Genomic DNA, 18,851 nt, shown 5'->3' with positions numbered 1-18,851 from the left:
ATGCAAAATTCCTTGCTATGATCTCAGAAGAAACCTCTTCTGACAGTGCAATGCACTATCTATCGTGCTACACAGATAACAAGCAAAAACATACAACTACTACACTGTATAGTCACATTTCTGAAACAAGGCCTCCCAGTTGCATGCTATTGTTCAACTGTATGCAGATGGTTCCTTCCTAGGTTTTCTTTGCATATTCATAGTAAAAAGTTTAATCAACCATTAACCCATTCCCATTCATAAGAACGCCATTTTTGTGGCAAAAAGTCAGGTGCAAAATCTTAAGAAGTAGGATTCGTGAGTGTGATCTTAAAAAACCCAGTGACAGGCTTTTATAATAATGTTAGCAAAACACATCTTTAAATGAATATACAGATTATTTAAGTCACTGAGTCAGTCACCTTCTGAAGGACTAGTTCTGTCAGAGCAAAAAGAAACTAACTAATAAGGGCATTTAATTCTTCATGTAATAAAAAAGAGAGATACTTCTTTGTTCTTGCTGTTTCTTTAATTTTCTTTCTATGTCTAGTCTTGGTCATATCCAGTGCTACTTTGTAATGTTATTTATGCATTTGACTCCCATATGTTTGGGCAGAATGATAAATACATATTAAATCAGTACGAAATGAAGGGTCATTTCTGGTTAGAAGAATATGCTGGTAACTGCCCATGTTGAAAATTACTCAGATTAACAGTATAAATATATATATATATATATATAAATAATGCTACCTCGCTTCTCATCCTTGATATAGATGTCATTTTGTTTTTTAATTAAAACAAAGCAAGAATTAATAATGACAACAATCTACAGGAGAAACTCAAGGTTCAAGGTAGTACCTTGTCCTCATGTCTCCAGAATCTTCTGTATTTCAGGAAAATGTTAGCACTGACAGTTGTCTTTTGAACCAGTCCCAAGAGAAATTAAAGTAAGACTAAAAATTCTCACAGTTTCATTTCCGTTACCGTTAATGTGTTACCAAACAAAATTAGGCTGTTACTTCTTTCTTTACAGAGATGAGGTACAAAGATTAAGTAGGTCCATCCTACAGAATAAATTTTTCAAAACTGGAAACTGAATTAAGTTATTTTGAACATTTAGACCAAAGTAAATATTTCTACATTATATATAGAAAGATCTTACACTCTGTACTGATCTGTTACAAAAAGCTGCAGGATGTTACAATACTTACACGAATTAATACTGCATTTTCAATAGCATGCTCAGTAAAAACAAAAATGAATATTTGGCTTTTAAGACATTACATATGTGGATCACAAATGTAAGATTTCTTTTGGTTTACATCAAACTAACGTTGCAGCAGGATACTTTTTAGTAGAAGAATATTCCTCGAACTCTAGTCAGATTCCATATCCACTTTTGAGAGAGACTGTTTTTCATTCTGCACTATTATACAACACTTCTTTTTGCCTGGTACTTGACAGGCATTCCCATCCTTTGCGTTTACTTTACTTCACTTCCTCAAAGCTGAGGCTGCAAAAACACAGCCAGCAGCCTCATAGAGCTTTCCATGGAAAACTGCCATTCTAAACTGGCACCTAACTTCACTTTATTATTCACTCAGGGAAGTTTAAAACTCTGAGATAATTTTAAATATTTATGCCAGTAAATGAAAAGTAAACTGATGAAAAGTATAATAATAAAAGAAAAAACGAAAACAATGTAAGCCATTACTGAAGCAGCTCTTCTTGTGAAAGCTCTGATGTTCTTTGCTTGCCAGTCACCAGCTCCAACTCATCCTTCAAATCCTGGATTTCCTTTTTCAGTTGGACAATCATCTGTAAACAGCAAGGCATAAACCAAGCATCATTTACAAATAATAGCTAGTTTGTGACTTTTTCATTAGAAGGTTGAGTTTAAGTAAATATTATACTTCGGTTTTATCTTTTTTTAAACAAGGTATCTTTTTTTAAAAACTGTTAAAATGCCTTAAATACATCAAACACCTTTTTTTTCTTTTTCCATTTATAAAACAAAGAAAAGTCTTCTAAACTCAGTAAATGCTTGTGTTAGAAGACATGGCTGTACAGAAAGAGTTCAAAAGATTCCTTGCAAAAGAGAAATAAAATTTAACATAGGAATAAAAAGAGCTTTTCTGTCTTATTAGTTTTGCCTGTTAATAATGAAAGGACACTTAAGAACTGACATCTTTGTTAGAGAAAGGGAAACTACACACCAAAAGTGATTTTTTTTTTTTTTTTTACTTTCCCTTTAGAAACAGAAGTTCCAAAACACTTTTATAAGAATTATAGCACACTTTACTTGTAGGATGCATCAGTTGCTAACAACAAACTAATATCATAAGGTAACAAAATTAAATTGCATTATGAATAGTAATGATTGTGAGAAAATTGCTTGGAGAACTGAACTCGATTTTTAAATTCTAATAGTTCATTATTGGAGCACTACTTTGGGAAAAAAATGTCTGCATGAAACCATATTTTACAAATGAAAATATTCTAAATATGCATTTGATGATTTCTTTTAACCCTAGATCTACTGTTAACATATTTTCTACAACAAAAGTATGAAAGGCTAGCTTATAATATTTTATTTAAGAACGTATTAAAGTGATGAACTGTTAGTTAGAGAAGTTGCAAGAACACTTAGAGAATATTGCAGGAAAAACGTTTTAACCTAATTTCATATTGCCCCACTCTGGTGCCACACGCTGATGTAGTCTGCACCACTTACTGAGTCAAGCAAATAAAACTTGAGGCTGGAGTATAAAATGGTAGACAGATGAATGATATCACCATCTCTACTCAATGTTCAAATTTGTTAGCACGATTAACTGCAATCTGACAACAGAAATAACAGTTTCAGGATACAAACAGAGATTGATTTTCAAGTATTAATAAGACAAGCAAAAATCTACAGAGGCGGAACTATTCAATGTCTATTTTATATGAAGGCCAGAGAAGAGGAGGTTTAATTCAGGGTCAAGACTCTTATTTTCAGTTTAAATTTTTGGTCATGAGTGAGAGAGGTTAAAAGATGAGTAGCTTAAAAGTACAATGAGTACAAATTCATCTTCTCTAGTAAGATAAAAAGTCAGAAAGTCTCCATTATGTAGAATAAATTTTACGCAACAGTCAGTCTTAACTCAGATCTATCAAGAAGTATTATGAACTCCCTTTATAAAGCATGCATTCAACTCACAGATGATAAAAACTGCCAATAAATTGTGTTGGATTTTTATGAAAAAAAAAAAAATCCTAAATTGAGCAGTTTACTGAATAATCAGGTTGCACGCTGGGAATGTACTTAAGGTAGTTAAGATGGGCAACAAATTCCACAATGAGCACAGAGCCACATAAAGTCAAGGTACCTGTGTACCCCTGCCTTTTCACAAGGGGGGACAGTTTTCTAACTCTCACGAGTCCACTTTGCTTTACTTGCTAAGTGATCCTCCAGAGCAAGACATACCAAACTCGTGGAGTATTGCTCCACAGGATGTAGTAAATGCTCAGGAGACTGCATGTGTTACACCTCAATCAAAGGCTTCTGGGGCCATGGAAGAAATTTTTTGCATGATTTGCTACTATAAAGCCTACACAGGAAAGAAAAAAGAGGACAGAGAGACAGAAATGAAGAAGTTGTTCAATGCATACTGGGTTGATTTTTTGGCCTTTCTTTCTTCTTAAATTGTGATGCTGTTACTATTAGAAACTGCTTGGAGAGATAAATAAATAAATAAATGAAAAAGAAAAACAGCAGAAAAACTGACAAGAATCTTCTATTCCCATTGAATTTCAAGGACAAGAGACAACAACAAAAAAGCACAATCATTAACAATAACTGAAATATGATAATTACCATTAAGTAACAATTAATGAATTGTCACTTGAAATCATTACTCATCTAATCCTCAAGTTTTAGACAACAAATGCTTCTTACATTATATAACCTAATATTCTGCAGATTCTAGAAATCCTATTTCTGTCTGCTTTACTTGTCTTCACTTTTTTTCCTAAAGGTAACTTCTCAGAATTCTTTCTTCCTAGCTAAAATGTTCTTTGAACCAGTTTCAAGGAAGAACTGTATCTGTATGTTTGTTAGCTTTATAATACACAAATCATTTCAGTGCAGCAGTGTGCTTTCACCAAGTGACTAGTAATCTTAGCATATTTTTAAGTGGTTTAGAGCCATCCAATTATGTGTTATTATGATTTAGAAATTAACATTCTGAAAAAAACAACACAAACCCAATAATGAAAGTGACCATTACTCTTCAGATGCTTTAAGAGCTGGTAAAGCCTTTAGAGGTTTTATAATTGTGTCCAAAAGAAAAAGAGTATAATGGCAGTTATTTTACAGAAAACAGTTGGAACTTGCATCTAAAACCAATTTATTTGGATGATTCAGTATAAAATTCTCGACATCAGTTTGACTGCTACTAATTATTAAAATGTAAAACAAGCAATCTCCTTCTCTCTGCCCCCAGACAACTCTCACCAATCTGGGGTCAATTTCTTCATTAAGAACTGCTTCATTCTTAATAAGAGCAACTCGCTGTGCAAATCTGCAGGTTGATATAGATTCCTGGAAGGAAAAGAAAAATAAAAGAGAAGAATTTCAGTTAGCTTTGCACCAGGTAAGTAGACCAGACTGCTAATGAAGTCATTAAATTATGTTTCTATTTTTTGAGCATTTTACAGAAATATTCTATCATTTATAACAATATTCAAAGGAAATTAGGTTAGCATATTAATGAGAGTGACATATAAAACTGTTAAATCATAGTACATATTTTATTGATCCAGTTAATCTCCGAACCATCTGTGTTTCAGATAAGTCCCTGACTGGCACTATAGGATAAGAAAGCCATGCTATTTAGAAGGTAATAAGGTTTGAATTATGAGAAAAAGAGAAATTACGAGAATTGAGAGAAATTATGAGAAAAAGAGAAAATTATCTAACACTTTTTTTTTTTTGCTGAAAATGGGACTAGATCATTTTATGCAAAAGACAGCAGGAAAAGAGATGAAGGGAAGAGTGGAGGTCCAGAAAAAATGAGAAACAAGCTGGGAGACTTGGAACTAGAAGGCATACAGGAGAACTGTGATGCCAGATAAAAAAATGTCAGATGAGCTAAGATGGGACATAGGACAAAGGAAGGCAGAAAAAAAAAGATACAAGACTGAGTTTGTGGACGAAACTCTTTGATAATCAGTGTGTTATCCCATATAGGGCACAGAATGAAATCAAAGATCCTTATACGTACTGTTCCTCCTTTGAAATCAGCTGATACTTGAATGTCAGACCCTGCTAGAGAACTGTACGATAAAATTTTGAGATGTGCTATACTGCATTTAAAATGGAATTTACATGTACTTTACTATTGTAACAGAATTGATTTTCAGAATCAAAGTAATTCTGCAGTTTTCAGTCCTCTAACATATGAAAATACCAAATTAAATGTTATGTTCATATAGTTCTTTTTCTGCAGGACTTCTGTCTCTGTCAGTGCTTGAAGGGGTGGTATCTGAATTAGGGTTACATGAGGAAAAATACTAGTGCTTCTTGCCAAAACATAATATACACAGAGAATCAAAGGAAAGGAAGGTCTTAAACTAAGATGGTTGTAAACAGTATTAGCTGTGTTTGCCTCTGCTGTACAGTTCCTGTGCAGTGATGATCAGCTAATGTGATTTTAATTAAGTTCTGTACATATATTGAGTACAGTTATATGTACACTACACATACATACATTTCCATCAGATCTCTTTGCCCTGTTTAGTGTGAAGCATATATTAAATTAATGAGTAGCTAATCAATTCAGTTCTCGATGTTTAATATGTAAGCTTACAATTTATTTATTCTATGCCATGAAAACAGTCATCAAGCCTGACATCTAATTTCCTAATCATTTTTCTACCATGCTTATCATCACAGTACCTCAGGGCTTCACAAGAATTAGCCAATTAACCCTCTAGTTACTGCTTTGCTGCAAGTGTGTGTAATGACCACACTTAACAGAAAGGAAAGTGAAGTCAAAAATACCAAAAAAATTATACGTAGTTGCTATCAATATACAATCTTCAGTTCAAAACAGCTTCCATTCAGCTTCAGCTACAGATATAATAAGTAATATATCTATAATTCAGAATCAACATCTTCATTCAAGCACTCCACAAAACTAGCACAAAAAATGTGATGTAGTGATCTGAAAAATTCTGTATAAACTCATTGGTAGGAGTAGGGATATAATTTAGTTCTCTTAGGATAGTATTCCATTTGTCCTCTTCATATGAGGGCCCTTTCTTACTTTGAGTTCTCTGCTTCATTGCTTTCATTGCAAGAAACACCACCGGATCCTTAAGAAAGTAGCTTTTATTATGCAACTTCAATTCCCACTGGGTGGCAGTTCTGTCTCGTGCTTTGCTCATGAATGAAATGTATATCCCACGGGAAAAAATACTCAAACATGCAAACCAAAGATAATGATTCGTGCACTATCCTCATTCTGACATTTTCTAATGACTTATCATTAATTGACAGTAATTGACTTACCATCTGTTTACATTATTCAGACATATTAACTTATCATCTGTCTATATTATTTGGACATATCAGATTGCGGGGAGCAAGGAAGAGATTTTGTGGTTAATTTATTTATTTATTTATTTATTTATTTATTTATTTATTTATTTATTTATTTATTTTTGGGAGGGCTGAAGAATAAGATCTGTTGTGTGGATTGTATATGTTAAAGCAAGAACATGAAAACTGTCAGTAGCGTACTCTGCATAATTGCTTGGGCTAAATATTCCCAAAATAGAAATCTAGAACACAACATGAGATACATATACCTGATGAATTGAAATACAAAAGGGTGCTAATCCCACAGAGCCTAAAATAAAATTAACAAACTTACCCAGTTGCATTTGTAACAAGACAATATGCTTACATAATTACATGTTTGCAAGTCTGAACAATCTGTTTTCATTTAACAGCAAAGTCCATTTTCTAAAGAAAAAGAAGTCCACAACTAGATGAAGTATGGTTTTAGCATAATGCTTTCCACTGTATTTCGGAAAACAATCTTAGGCTAAATAGTTTTTTTTTCTTGTTTATTCACATTAGAATGCTTTGATGTTAATAAAATCAGGAAATAAATATATTACAAATGGCTTTGAGCGGGGGTTCTATCTATTCACATCACTAAATATTTTAAAATAAAATAGACTAGACTGTTTCAGTTGAAAGGGATCTACAATGATCATCTAGTCCAGCTGCCTGACCAAGTTAAAGCATGTTGTTAATGGCATTTTCCAAACACCTTTTAAATACTGACAGGCTTGGGGTATCGACCACCTCTCAGCCTGGTCCAATGTTTGATCATCCTCTTAATAAAGAAATGCTTTCTAATCCAGCCTGAATCTCCCCTGGCACAGCTTTAAACCATTCCCATTCATTCTATTGCTGGATATCAGGGCAAAGAGCTCAGCACCTCCCTCTTTGCTTTCCTTCCTCAGGGAGTTGTAGAGATCAAAGAAGCCTCCTTTGCTTCAAATTAGAGAAGCCCAAATTCCTCAGCCACTCCATACAGGACATTCCTTACTGCTTTGTTCCCCTTCTCTGGATGCATTCAAGGACCTTCACATTTTTCTTAAGTCATGGGGCTCAGAACTGCGCAGAGCCCTCAAGGTGTATGCAGACACCAACACCGCATACAGCAGGATAATCACTTCTTTGGACCTGCTGGTCTGATGTGCTCCGTGATGTGGTGCCCTCTTGGCTACCAGGGCTCACTGTTGACTCACATTGAAACTGCTGCTGACCAGCACCCCCAGAACCCTTTCTACATGGCTGCTTTCCAGCCACTCCTCTCCCAGTTTATGTTTCTGCTGAGCATTACTTTACTGTAGGTGCAGAATCATCATTTTGACTTGTTAAATTTCACCCCATTACTCACAGCCTGATGCTCCAACCCATATGGATCCCTCTGCAAGGCCTCCTGTCCCTCAAGAGAGTGAACAGTAACTCCCAGTTTGATATCATCAGCAAACTTGGTAACGGCCCATTCAAATCTTGCATTCAGATCAATGGTGAATATACTGGAACAGAACTGGTCCTAGATCTGAACCCTGGGGAACGTTCCTGGAGACCAGTCTCCAGCCAGATGTAGCCCCATCACTACAACCCTTTAATAAAAAATACAGCCCTTTTTGTAAACAAAGAGAAGAAAACATCACTACACATAATTCCAGAGAAGGAAATTAGTAAAGGGACATAAAAGTATTTAAAAAATTTCCATAAGTCCCAAACTACCCCACCCAATTCTCTCTCTTCCCTAGTGAACTCTCCAGCTGTCTACCACACTCAATGAAGTCTTGACTCCAAAGAAGACTAACACAAGTTCTGTCAAGGCTTTCAGTGGAAATGCATTTTCGTAACTCAAAAATTTATTCCTCAGGAAATCAGTAAATTTAAAAAAAAAGAACAGTACAGTACTAAGTGCAAATCATTTCCCAACTGCTCCTTGACTTGAGATTACTTAGAGAAAAGCACATTTCCTAATGGATATGTCTATATCCTAGTGCAATTTCTACAGATAAAATTATCTCCTGGAAACAAAGTTAATTTCTTTTTTTTTAATAAGGATAAGAATTAAAGCATACATATTTGAATTGTAAACTACAATAAAATTCAAAAGAGCAGGGTCTTTAGAGAAGTGGAAATATTTTTGTTCAAAATAGATAAAAATAACATACATCTATGTTTCTTTTGTCTATAGAGAGTGTTGCTATCATGGCAGTCATGCAGTTTCCTCCCAGGCTGTCTCTTAGCACTGAGGTCATCATAGAGTTTCGATAAGGAATGTGGGACCGGTTTTTCTCTGCAAGGGCAATTATTACCTAAAACAATAACAAAAACAGAAAGGACTTGGAAATTTATATATCTATTAATGACTGACACATAAAAGAACAAAAACAATCTACTCAGGAACTTCTGATACAATAAAACTATGCTTATGCACCTTAGCTGCAAACCTGCTGGTTTTATTGAATGAATTTCAACTTAAATTTCAGCGTGTTTATATGTCTTTGTAGGAGCTGGATCTGAAAGACCAAATAAATTACATTTTATCATACCCTAGCCTTACAGTCTCTCAGCAACATGAAAACTGAACACGATAAACTCAAACCCACAGATTTTCCTATAACACAGGAACTTACTGAAAATCTTCCTCATACTTTTTTGTCTTAACAATAAAATATGCATAGTATTCAAGTAAAAATTTCCTCAATATTTGCTAAAGCATGCTTTAAAAATTACACATTCTTAAAGCATGTGCTTCTTAGATGGATTGATACATTTATTTCTGAGAAAATGTCTTGGAAAGTAAAGCACAAATAAAAGGGTGCATGAATACAATGTACTGCTGGAAAGAAATGATTCAGTTCAGAATATATACGTCTTGGCCAAAAAGGAAATTGTACACCTCCTATTCTCAGTTTCCCTTCTCAGCTGTTTATATTATGGGACCTAATTATTATTAAATAAAAGGCCAGATTACCCCATGATCTCCTGTGATGTAAAAGATTTGAACTGTTATCGGGCCAAGGATTGTACTGAAAAACTGTAGCTATATGAGTTGTGCAAGCTCTCCTAAATCATTAGGAGTTGGTTTTCCTTTAATAATAAATATTACATTCCAGTATATATTTAATTTATGCTGCATTTACAAAAAGTGTTATTTTAGAAAATTTAGTAGCAACTTTTTTGTGGCACTAGTTTCTCTTAACAGTCTTCAGAAAGTTAAAAGTTAAAACTATAAATCTTACACTGGCAGCCCTGACAGACGTGAATGCATAATATGAAAATTACTATCTTGTAAAGGATGTCTGGAAAGTCATTCCTGGATCAAGGTTTTCAAATCTCATATTTACAACTTGTTATATAGAAACATGTTAAAACTTTGTTGGTTAATAATATTGCATAGAAACCTCATAGTAGTCTAGCACATACATTAATAAGCACACTATCAGCCTCTGCCACACAGAGACTATAATCTGAATAGACAAGATGGGAAAAGAGCCAGAGGGAAGATATGTTATTTCCATTAAAAATGGGAACTTTGTTACAGAGAAGTTCATTTTTTCTGAAGCTCATGCAGGAAGTCTGTAGGGCAGGTGGAATCTGAACCCTCCCACACTAACACTGGAAAGTTTTGTGACCAACTCTTATGAAGCAAAAGCCACTGTACTGTCATAACACAGAAGATTTTGGTCTTAAGTCCCTTTAGTACAACCTCACCTAAATCACTAAATCAATCTTTACAATCCAATCAAGGAATCTAGAATAGAAAGAGGAGAATCTGAAGGAGAGGGAAATAATGTTCTTTCATAAAGTGAGAGAAACCACCCGTACAGACTCTGAACCTGGGTCCTCTAACAGCCACAAAATATGATAATCAGAAAATTGTCTCATTTAGAGAAGGTATTATTGTCCTTTTAATACAAAAAAGGGTGGGGGTTTTTTGTTGATTTTTTGTTTGTTTGTTTGTTTTTTAATACCAGTAGATCTGAGGTTAATAATATTACTAAACCAGGGCTGTAATATGCAATATGCTGAGTGAAATCAACATATTTTAAGGTAGAAAGTTTCATTATGAGTGGGTCAAACAAACCACTTCAAGGTCTAGTTAATTTTTTAAATGTGGAAGCTGCCAGAACTATAGTTACTTGCATCCTGTATGACACATTATGGAGTAGAGTAGGTACAATCACTCGCAAATGATTTCACTGAAATGTATGGAAATATTGTTAAGCATAAAGGAAGGCCTGAGACTCACAAATGGTTCTGACATGATATGAAGTGTGCCCAAGGGTCCCTGTTCTTGTCCACATCCTTTATGCAAGGAATAGATTTGCACTAGTTCCTCATGCCAACAGGCAGCCAGAACATGTTCTCAGAGCATCCTCAAGAGATGAGGATTTTGGGGTGCTTGCAGGTACAGAGCTATCAGGTACATCGTTTCGTGTATCAGATGCTCTGAAGCCATATGCCAACCTCTGAGGTCTTTTTTATGTCTCCCATCCTATCTCTCATTTCTAGTAGAGTTTAGCAGCTCAAGCTCTGGTCCTTATAGCAAAAAAAAAAAAAATCAAACTCTGTTGCTGATGTCTTGTAGTTAATTACAAGCATTCTTACTTTTTGGACAACATATCCTTGTTTGCAATATATATTACAGGTCTTGCTGGAAATAATTCACCCCAAAATCAAGATTTTCTAATCAGAAACAAATACACGTATTTCAATTTAAATTCTTTAAAAGTTTCTGGTTTTTCTGTTACTCTAGTGTCCATATATGTTTATTAGGAAACACCAAACAGAAAATTATCTTTTATATAAGATGTGAATAAGTCTAGCATTCGATGACTGGCAGTAATTTCAAATTTTATTAAAAAAACCTTTGGTAGGTATGGGTAGCAACCACTCACTAATGAATAAAATCATTCAACATTCCCTAAATGGAACACATGTTAAATGACAGTTAACAGGCATATTCACTAAAGCAGTGAGAACATTGTGCTCTATTATTTTGGGGAAATAATTCCATTATAGTGTCAAATCATGTGGCAGTATCACTGTCAATTCGCAACTCTAAGTTTGGTCCAGGATACTTTATGTTGTGCATCAGAAAGGAACATCTACATACACAGTTACAATGCAGTTGTAATTCCAAATCATGCTATTGCATCTCTCAGACACAGAAAAGCTACCTAGACACGGTAGTAGGGACTTCTAAGTTCCTGATGCCATTTTAGATCAGCTGCATGACATTATCTTCATTTTTCTCTAGACACAGAGGCCACTTGGAGAAAAAGTGAGTTGATTTATTTGAAGATTTTTTAAACACACTGTGAATATTTAACAAGTAGACCAAGTGTGGTAACACAGAACTCTGTTCCCATTGTCATCTCAATAAAAATCATTTTACATGACTACTCTATTATGAAAAGTGTTTAAAAACGGCATAACTTAACACTAAACCACCAGTAGGCAACTAAATATCTGAGAATGTAAATAAGCTGATTTGGAGGAATCTATATACTTTATTATTAGTCACCGAAGGGTCAGAATTGAATGGTTTAATTCTCACTGAACAAAGAGATATTTTTTATAGTCTTCAGTATCAGAAAGCATTTTTATTATTGATACGCAATCCCAGTCAGAACCCAACGTGCTTATTTCCGACTGTATTTCTCCTAAAATAGGAATTAAAAGTTGCATGAAAAAAATATTCGTTTCTACAGCACTTCAGACCTGAGTATTTGAAAACACACTACACAGATTATTAAAATCAACCTCATACAAGGTCATGCAATGTTGCATTATAAATACAGTAAAATCATACAGTAAATAAGAAGGATCGTGAGTATAATTTGTAGGATTCTGAAGCAGTCCACTTTAGAATCACTAATCCTTATCACTCCCCTTGAGTAAAACTGAAATACAGACTTTTTTTTCAAGGTAAAATTTAAACAAACAGGGGGGCTGAAAAAAATTCAGGGTAATAGTAAATGACTGACTGCCACCTGCTGTGCTTTAAGCTTCTTCTTTTGACAGATGAAATATCTCTCATTGTAGGTTAAATGAAATGCAAGAGATTTGTTCTTGTTAACAGGAAAACACATAACACAGAAATGAAAAATATTCTTCCCAGCAAGTGGAACAAACAGTTATATTTCCTAATAATAAAGAATTGTCACATATAGACACCCACAAAATTTTCTGGTTTTATGGATTTCCTCAATTGTATATTTACTAAATAACACATATATTGATGTGTAAATTAAAAAGGACAAGTTTAAATTTCAAAGTTAAGCATTTTTTCTTCTCTCTACCCCCTTACTTCTCCCACTAAATGAAAGCCTCACAGACCTGATATAGTCGTACGTAAAAATTTTTAAAGAAGCCTTAGGAAAAAATACCGTATTCTCCATCAGAATCCCTCCAAATAATTAATTTCTGGCAATAAGAACAGTGTTTACTGTACTGTGAAAACAATATTATGTATTCAGCCTTAGGAAGAACTTAATTTCTTTTACAGGTGTGCAGTCTGAAATGAACTTCAATGATTGCAAATTAATAGCACAGCATTCACAAAAGAGATTTCATTCATTGCCAAGTGCTTTTTACCTGTACTTGGTGTTTTACAGCATTCTAAACATCGAACGTACAAAACATCACAGTAGATCAGGGAGATATATATTAAAAACGTAATAATAATTACAATTAATTATTATTAATAAAATAATAATTATAATAATAAATTATCAATTATTTAATTTTTGTAAAAATACAATTAATGATACTCATCATTGTTAATAAAATCTTTCATCTCCAAATTTTCCATTCACTGCTGCTATCTTAAGAATTTTTTTTCTTAAATTAGTAATATTAGTTGGGAGTAATCTCTTTTCTCATTATTTGCCCTTTCCAAAGAGGAAAAACAAAAAGCAACAATGAAAGGAGGATTTTAGCATACCTTGAATCAAGAGGCTAAGTCTTTTCCATTAACAACAGCTGCATGACAAAGATTTGTGGAGATTTATTATTATCATTGTAGTTACAACTGTGAGTAGTAATAACTAATTATGGTAGTTACTCCATAAATACATTACCAAAGGTAACTCCTGTCTTAAAGAGATCAAAGATTCTCATTGGTAGAGGAATAAAACAACACATGATAGAAGAGCCTAGTAATTTACCATATTACAATGCTTGAACTAAATAAAACCAAAACACTTTAGTTCACTGATCCTTGAGTGACACATCCTGATCCCAGCCGTGGAAGGGGAAGAAGATTACAAAGAACATTTTTAGTAGAAATATGGATGCAATCTTGCAAATATATTTAGTACTGCAGATAAAACAGGAAAAGTATTTTGGAAATACTACCCTGTATACATAGTATAATCTTACTCTTTAATTTTTAAGCTTAATTTTTAAGCTTTTCTTAAATTAAAATATGTTAATTTAAAGGAAGAGCTATCAATTCAATTTTTTGAAATTGCAATAAATATCCTAATATATCAAGCTTTCCAAAACATTGCACATTGCTAAGCAGGGATGTAGTAAAGGGAGAAATGTTTTACACTATTATACCTGTTCCAAATAATGTAATGACAGGTTGATATATTTGGCTTCTGTCAGCAAGTGACCTCCAACTCCAGTCTTTGCAACACGTTCTGATCCAGCAAGGTCTACTAAGTGTAACTTGGAGCGTCTGATAGTTGCAGATCCAGGTTCCTTGCTGGAGACGTGAACAGTGAAAATGCAGTGAGATCGGCTTGAGGCTTGATTCATTGGTGTCTACAGTGAAAAGAAGGGAAGAATCCTCAATGTTCAGTGGCAAAATAAATTTAGGTTTTTATAGCTCGACAATCTGGCAATCAAAATCCCCTATCCAGTTTTTTAGCTATCGGACCTGTAACAAATATGCAAGAAGAATCCAAAAGGATTTACCTGATATTCATATTCTGGCCAAATACTTGGATAACTTTGATCTGGACAAATTGTGCTGCAAGCAACCAAGGCTACTCCAAGATCCTCTGAGATCAGCTCAGTTGGTTAGTCTGGTGCTAATAACATCAAGGTTGGGGGTTTGTTGCCTGTCCAGGCCATTCACTTAAGAGCTGGACTTGATGATCCTTGTGGGAACCTGTGACTATGTGATTGAGCACATTAGCAAAGCAAGTGGTCTTACTATGCTAAGGAATATTAGAAAAAGGCACCTTGATCAGAGGGAAAGTTACTAACTCCTGATCTCTGAGAGGTTATCAATTTCCCCATTGGTGTACACTTTTTTCCTTTTTTTTGTTTTGATACATAGCTACCACTATAACTAAGACTAGGACTTTCTATAAGGCTTCAGACTTTTGCATTATTACTTCTATCAAAAAAATTAACTTGACAGAATCAGTGTCAGAATTTTATGTGACATGACAGAGTTTTCATATTCATAAAAATACATTAAATGTATTTATTTGGAATAAACTACTGCCACACTTCCTCAACTAGACACATGGAAATTTTTGGTCAATTTTTATAGATGCTCAGTTTTAGCATCACTTTAAAGATTTTCTCAATATATTTGAAATGCAGAACATAAAATTTTAAACAGTTCTCAGTTATTTAGATTTCAAATGACCATATGCCATCACATATGCGCTTTTCTTTTCTTAAGAAGACATATAAAATACCTTTAATCATCTAAAACACCTTTCATTTACTTGTATGAAGATATTGTTAGAAACTTTAAAAGAATTCCTTAATATCCTCATTTTATAAATAGCCAAAGCTTTAGACTATGGAGATTAAAGGTTAGCATACACATAGTATTTCTATTTATAAACTATAACACGTATGACAACATTGTCTTCAGGGCATAAATGTAGAAAAATAGGGGACTGAAATAAATTAGCAAATTAATATTATTTACTTAGCAACTAAATCTATATTTATAGCTGCTGAAAAAGATGATAAAAAAATTCTGGCTATATTGACTACATTAATCTCTTTTCTATACTTTATTCCTCTGTTTTTCTGGAGTAATTATCTATGTAGGCATACCCTGTGATTCAAAATAGAAATACCAACATATTGCTTTTTTTTACATAGTCTGCTTGCAGATGTTAAAACAGTCTGCCTACTGCAGGTGCTGAAAATGTTGTCTTATTAACACAGAAAGGACAGCTCTTAACAGAATGAGTGCAAGATTAATAATCCTGTAACAAGAATAATGTGGACAGCTATACTGCTTGGTTCAATTGTCTTAGCTTCCATTTCCCCATATTTTTTTCAGCCTTAATAGTGCCAGCAACTGAGCTGTTTTTGGGAACTGATTCAGTTCAAAGGAAAAAAAAATAAAGTCTGCAAACCATAGATATTTAATCTGGATTGGTTTCTCAATTCAGCCACAGCACAGCTATGGACAACAGTTCCAGTAAAATACCTGAAACTGGCAGCATACAGGGCATGAACAAGTAGGTAGTGTGCAGGAACAGCATACACTTGTAGTTTTTGGTGAGAAATCTGTTCGTAAATTACAGCCTTAGCACCATTTTCTCTTAGTCTGCTTTATCTAATAAAGGGAAGCTCAAAGGGAGAGGGAGAAGAATTTTGAACTTTAGTTTATACAGATGAGGAATTTTGGAATTTGCAGTCCTGTGAAATGAGGATCAGAGCATCAGAGTGCCATGATGCCTTCAGAGGTGATGCTGAGCAAATGAAGAGGAAGTGAGTTGCAGAGTTGGAATAAAATAAACAGGCTCAGGGAAAGGTGACAAGCAAGAAAATACTCCAAAACTTACTTAAAATGCAGGTATACTAAGAAAAAGTTATATGCTGTGAAAATGTACTTTATTCAGCAATTTTGATTCCATGATTAATCAGAACCAGTTTCACTTATTTTACTAGGACAGCTATAATTTTATTACTTGCAGCTCTGTGAAGCAGGACTGGATATTTTATTTTTTTTCCAGCTCAAAATCCACAACAAAATTAATATTTAAGGACATTCTCCTCAACAGAACTGATATTTTGCACTACAGACGTGTAGTCATACTATACTGCAGACAAATCTAAGCAGACAAATCTAAGATCAAATATCAATACAGATTCAGCTGTGGAAGCAAAAAGTAAAGGTTGCTGTAAAAGAAGCAGAAGTTACCACACTTCTGAATATTCTTAAGCAAACTTGTGCTTCACTATGCAGCAAAACCTCATGTATTTCAAAATGTGCTTTTAGTCACGCCTGTTTAATGCCAATAGAGGCAAAAAAAAATAAAAATTGAAGCATAAAAGAAAATAATTTAAGGACTCTGAGTTCCAAAACAGCGTAATATTTCATCTATTCAGTCCTTACTGTCTACTGCAATACACTAGCCACAACTTCATTTTGCATGTTCCAAGTAGATTTGGCTGGACTGGCCATTAGAAATTCTATTGCTTTTCTCTCCACAGCCTCCTTTTTTCACGTGAATGAAAAAATGAATGAAGCTGATTTGAGAGTCGTTGGCTAGAATCCCAAACTCATATTTTTGTAAAGTCCTTCTTCAGAGTAGAATCATGGTTTAATAAGACACCAGTACTCCTTTTAACAACGTAATGCTATCTTTGCTTTGCAGTTCCAATATGTAGGAAGCTCTGTTAGAACTCTTGCAGGAAGCATAAAGCAATAAAAATTTAAACTGTTAAATGGCATGAGATCATGAAACGTTAATTGCAGTCATAATCCCCCACACTTTGCTTCTTTTACCACGTAAGTAGATGAAAAGCATACAACAGAAATGATGACTTGTCAGCATCTTCAGTCCAAAACCAAGCCTTTTTTTATTGCTGTTGTTTGGTTGGGTATTTTCTATCTTACATATGCAACTTCTGAGAATCACCATTCATCTTTTTAGAAAGTTTGAAAACTGAAAACTGAAAACCAAAAAGCAGAAATTTCTGGACAGTGTCTCAGAGCCTACTAAAATGTTCCTTTAGTGGCTTTCAGAGTTCATTTTGGCTTTGTTAGCAGTATTCAAACCATATGTATATGAAATCATCCTCACACTAATTTGATGTGATGAAGGAAAAAAAAAGGAGGGGAGTGGCCTGGTTCTCAGCAGATGGTTGCTATTGTGAGAGTTATATATAGAACAACTGATGAGCTGCAGTTACTTACAAAGAAATAGTTTTTTTCCAGGAATTCTGTGACATCATAAACCACTTAAGCAGACTTTGGATGCCTTGTGATATCACAAGAACACTACAAAGGAATTAATGCCAGGTCATCTGTTGCTGCCCATTTGTGGCAGGGTAAAAGAGGAATTCAATAACATTTAAGATCATGACTTTGTAAAGCAGCAGTGTTTCATTTGGAAACAATGAACAAGGCATATTTGAAGCCATACAACCCAGACTTGTTTTTTTCCAGGACCAAAATATACCTGTTTGCTGAAATTAAATAAATTGTATAGAAACTTTGTGACTTTAACTATTACATTTATTCATACAATGGTTCCAAGAAGGTGGTTTCTACTTAAATGAGAATCTACAGTACAGTCATCCTGCAAGAAACATCTGAGTTGGATGTTTCTGGCAAGGAAAATGTCATTAAAATGACCAAAAATTTGCTGGAGCCCAAGTTCTCCATCTTAATCTAATTTTTACCTTCTAAGTCAACAAAACACTGTAGGAATTCTTCCCTATGCAGAAATTTATGTATTTCCCAAATATTTAATTTCTTGCCACTTATTATAAATGTTGTTTTCAGTAAGAATAGCCATAAATGGATGCTACTGGTCTAAATGAGCAAGTTTCTTAAATAGGAGAAAGACATGTGAAAAGCTTTTTGAAAATCACCATTAGACTAAAAGAAGCTGCTACTATCTGGAAGAATAGTGTGTTGATTATAGCTGCCAAAACACTCTGACAGAGAAAATACATAAGAGAGTTCAGGACTGCTGGGACAAAAAGATTTTACAGGTAATAAATGCAGTTGTTCAGCCCTTATTGCAAACCATCTCCACTTGGCAGCTTATACCATTCCGGTGGAATCTTTTCTTCCTTGAATCAAAATATTTAGACAGTAGAAGAACGTGAATTCCCTGTGTGAGTAAATTAATGACTAGCCAATGCATAAGTGAAGAAAGTCTGATTCTGAAATTTTGCATTTTTTTGAGAATGAAAAGGTACAAAATTTTCTTTAAAAGTGTTTATTTTTCCTGTTAAGGCTTTTTCACTTTTTAACTTTTTGAAGAAGAGTAAGTCAAAAGAGAAAAGCACTGATAGCATCCAAGACTCATATCACATTGATTTTCTC

General features: G+C 34.1%; 1 protein-coding gene across 9 annotated transcripts in view; it reads right to left on the bottom strand.

The window, feature by feature from the left end:
• KIF6 (kinesin family member 6) overlaps positions 1-18,851 on the bottom strand; it is a 167,679-nt gene that overhangs the window by 119,539 nt on the left and 29,289 nt on the right. For 8 of the 9 annotated variants that reach the window (XR_003527361.1, XR_003527362.1, XR_003527363.1 and 5 more), the window contains exons 7-10: positions 14,147-14,353; positions 8,743-8,886; positions 4,481-4,567; positions 1,697-1,800 (exon numbers count right to left, since the gene is read on the bottom strand). Coding sequence is in view for 6 of the 9 variants with exons in the window: in XM_027641239.1 (XP_027497040.1) it covers positions 1,697-1,800; positions 4,481-4,567; positions 8,743-8,886; positions 14,147-14,353 (542 nt within the window). In the remaining 3 variants the exon portion in view is untranslated. The remainder of the gene's footprint in view (positions 1-1,696; positions 1,801-4,480; positions 4,568-8,742; positions 8,887-14,146; positions 14,354-18,851) is intronic. The other variant, XM_027641240.1, reaches the window with a different exon arrangement.

This window comes from Corapipo altera, unplaced genomic scaffold (assembly GCF_003945725.1).
Source record: "Corapipo altera isolate COAL_440 unplaced genomic scaffold, ASM394572v1 48b, whole genome shotgun sequence".
Lineage (NCBI taxonomy): Eukaryota > Metazoa > Chordata > Aves > Passeriformes > Pipridae > Corapipo > Corapipo altera.
Note: the sequence above shows the minus strand (reverse complement) of the source record. Positions and strands in the feature narration are given on the sequence as shown.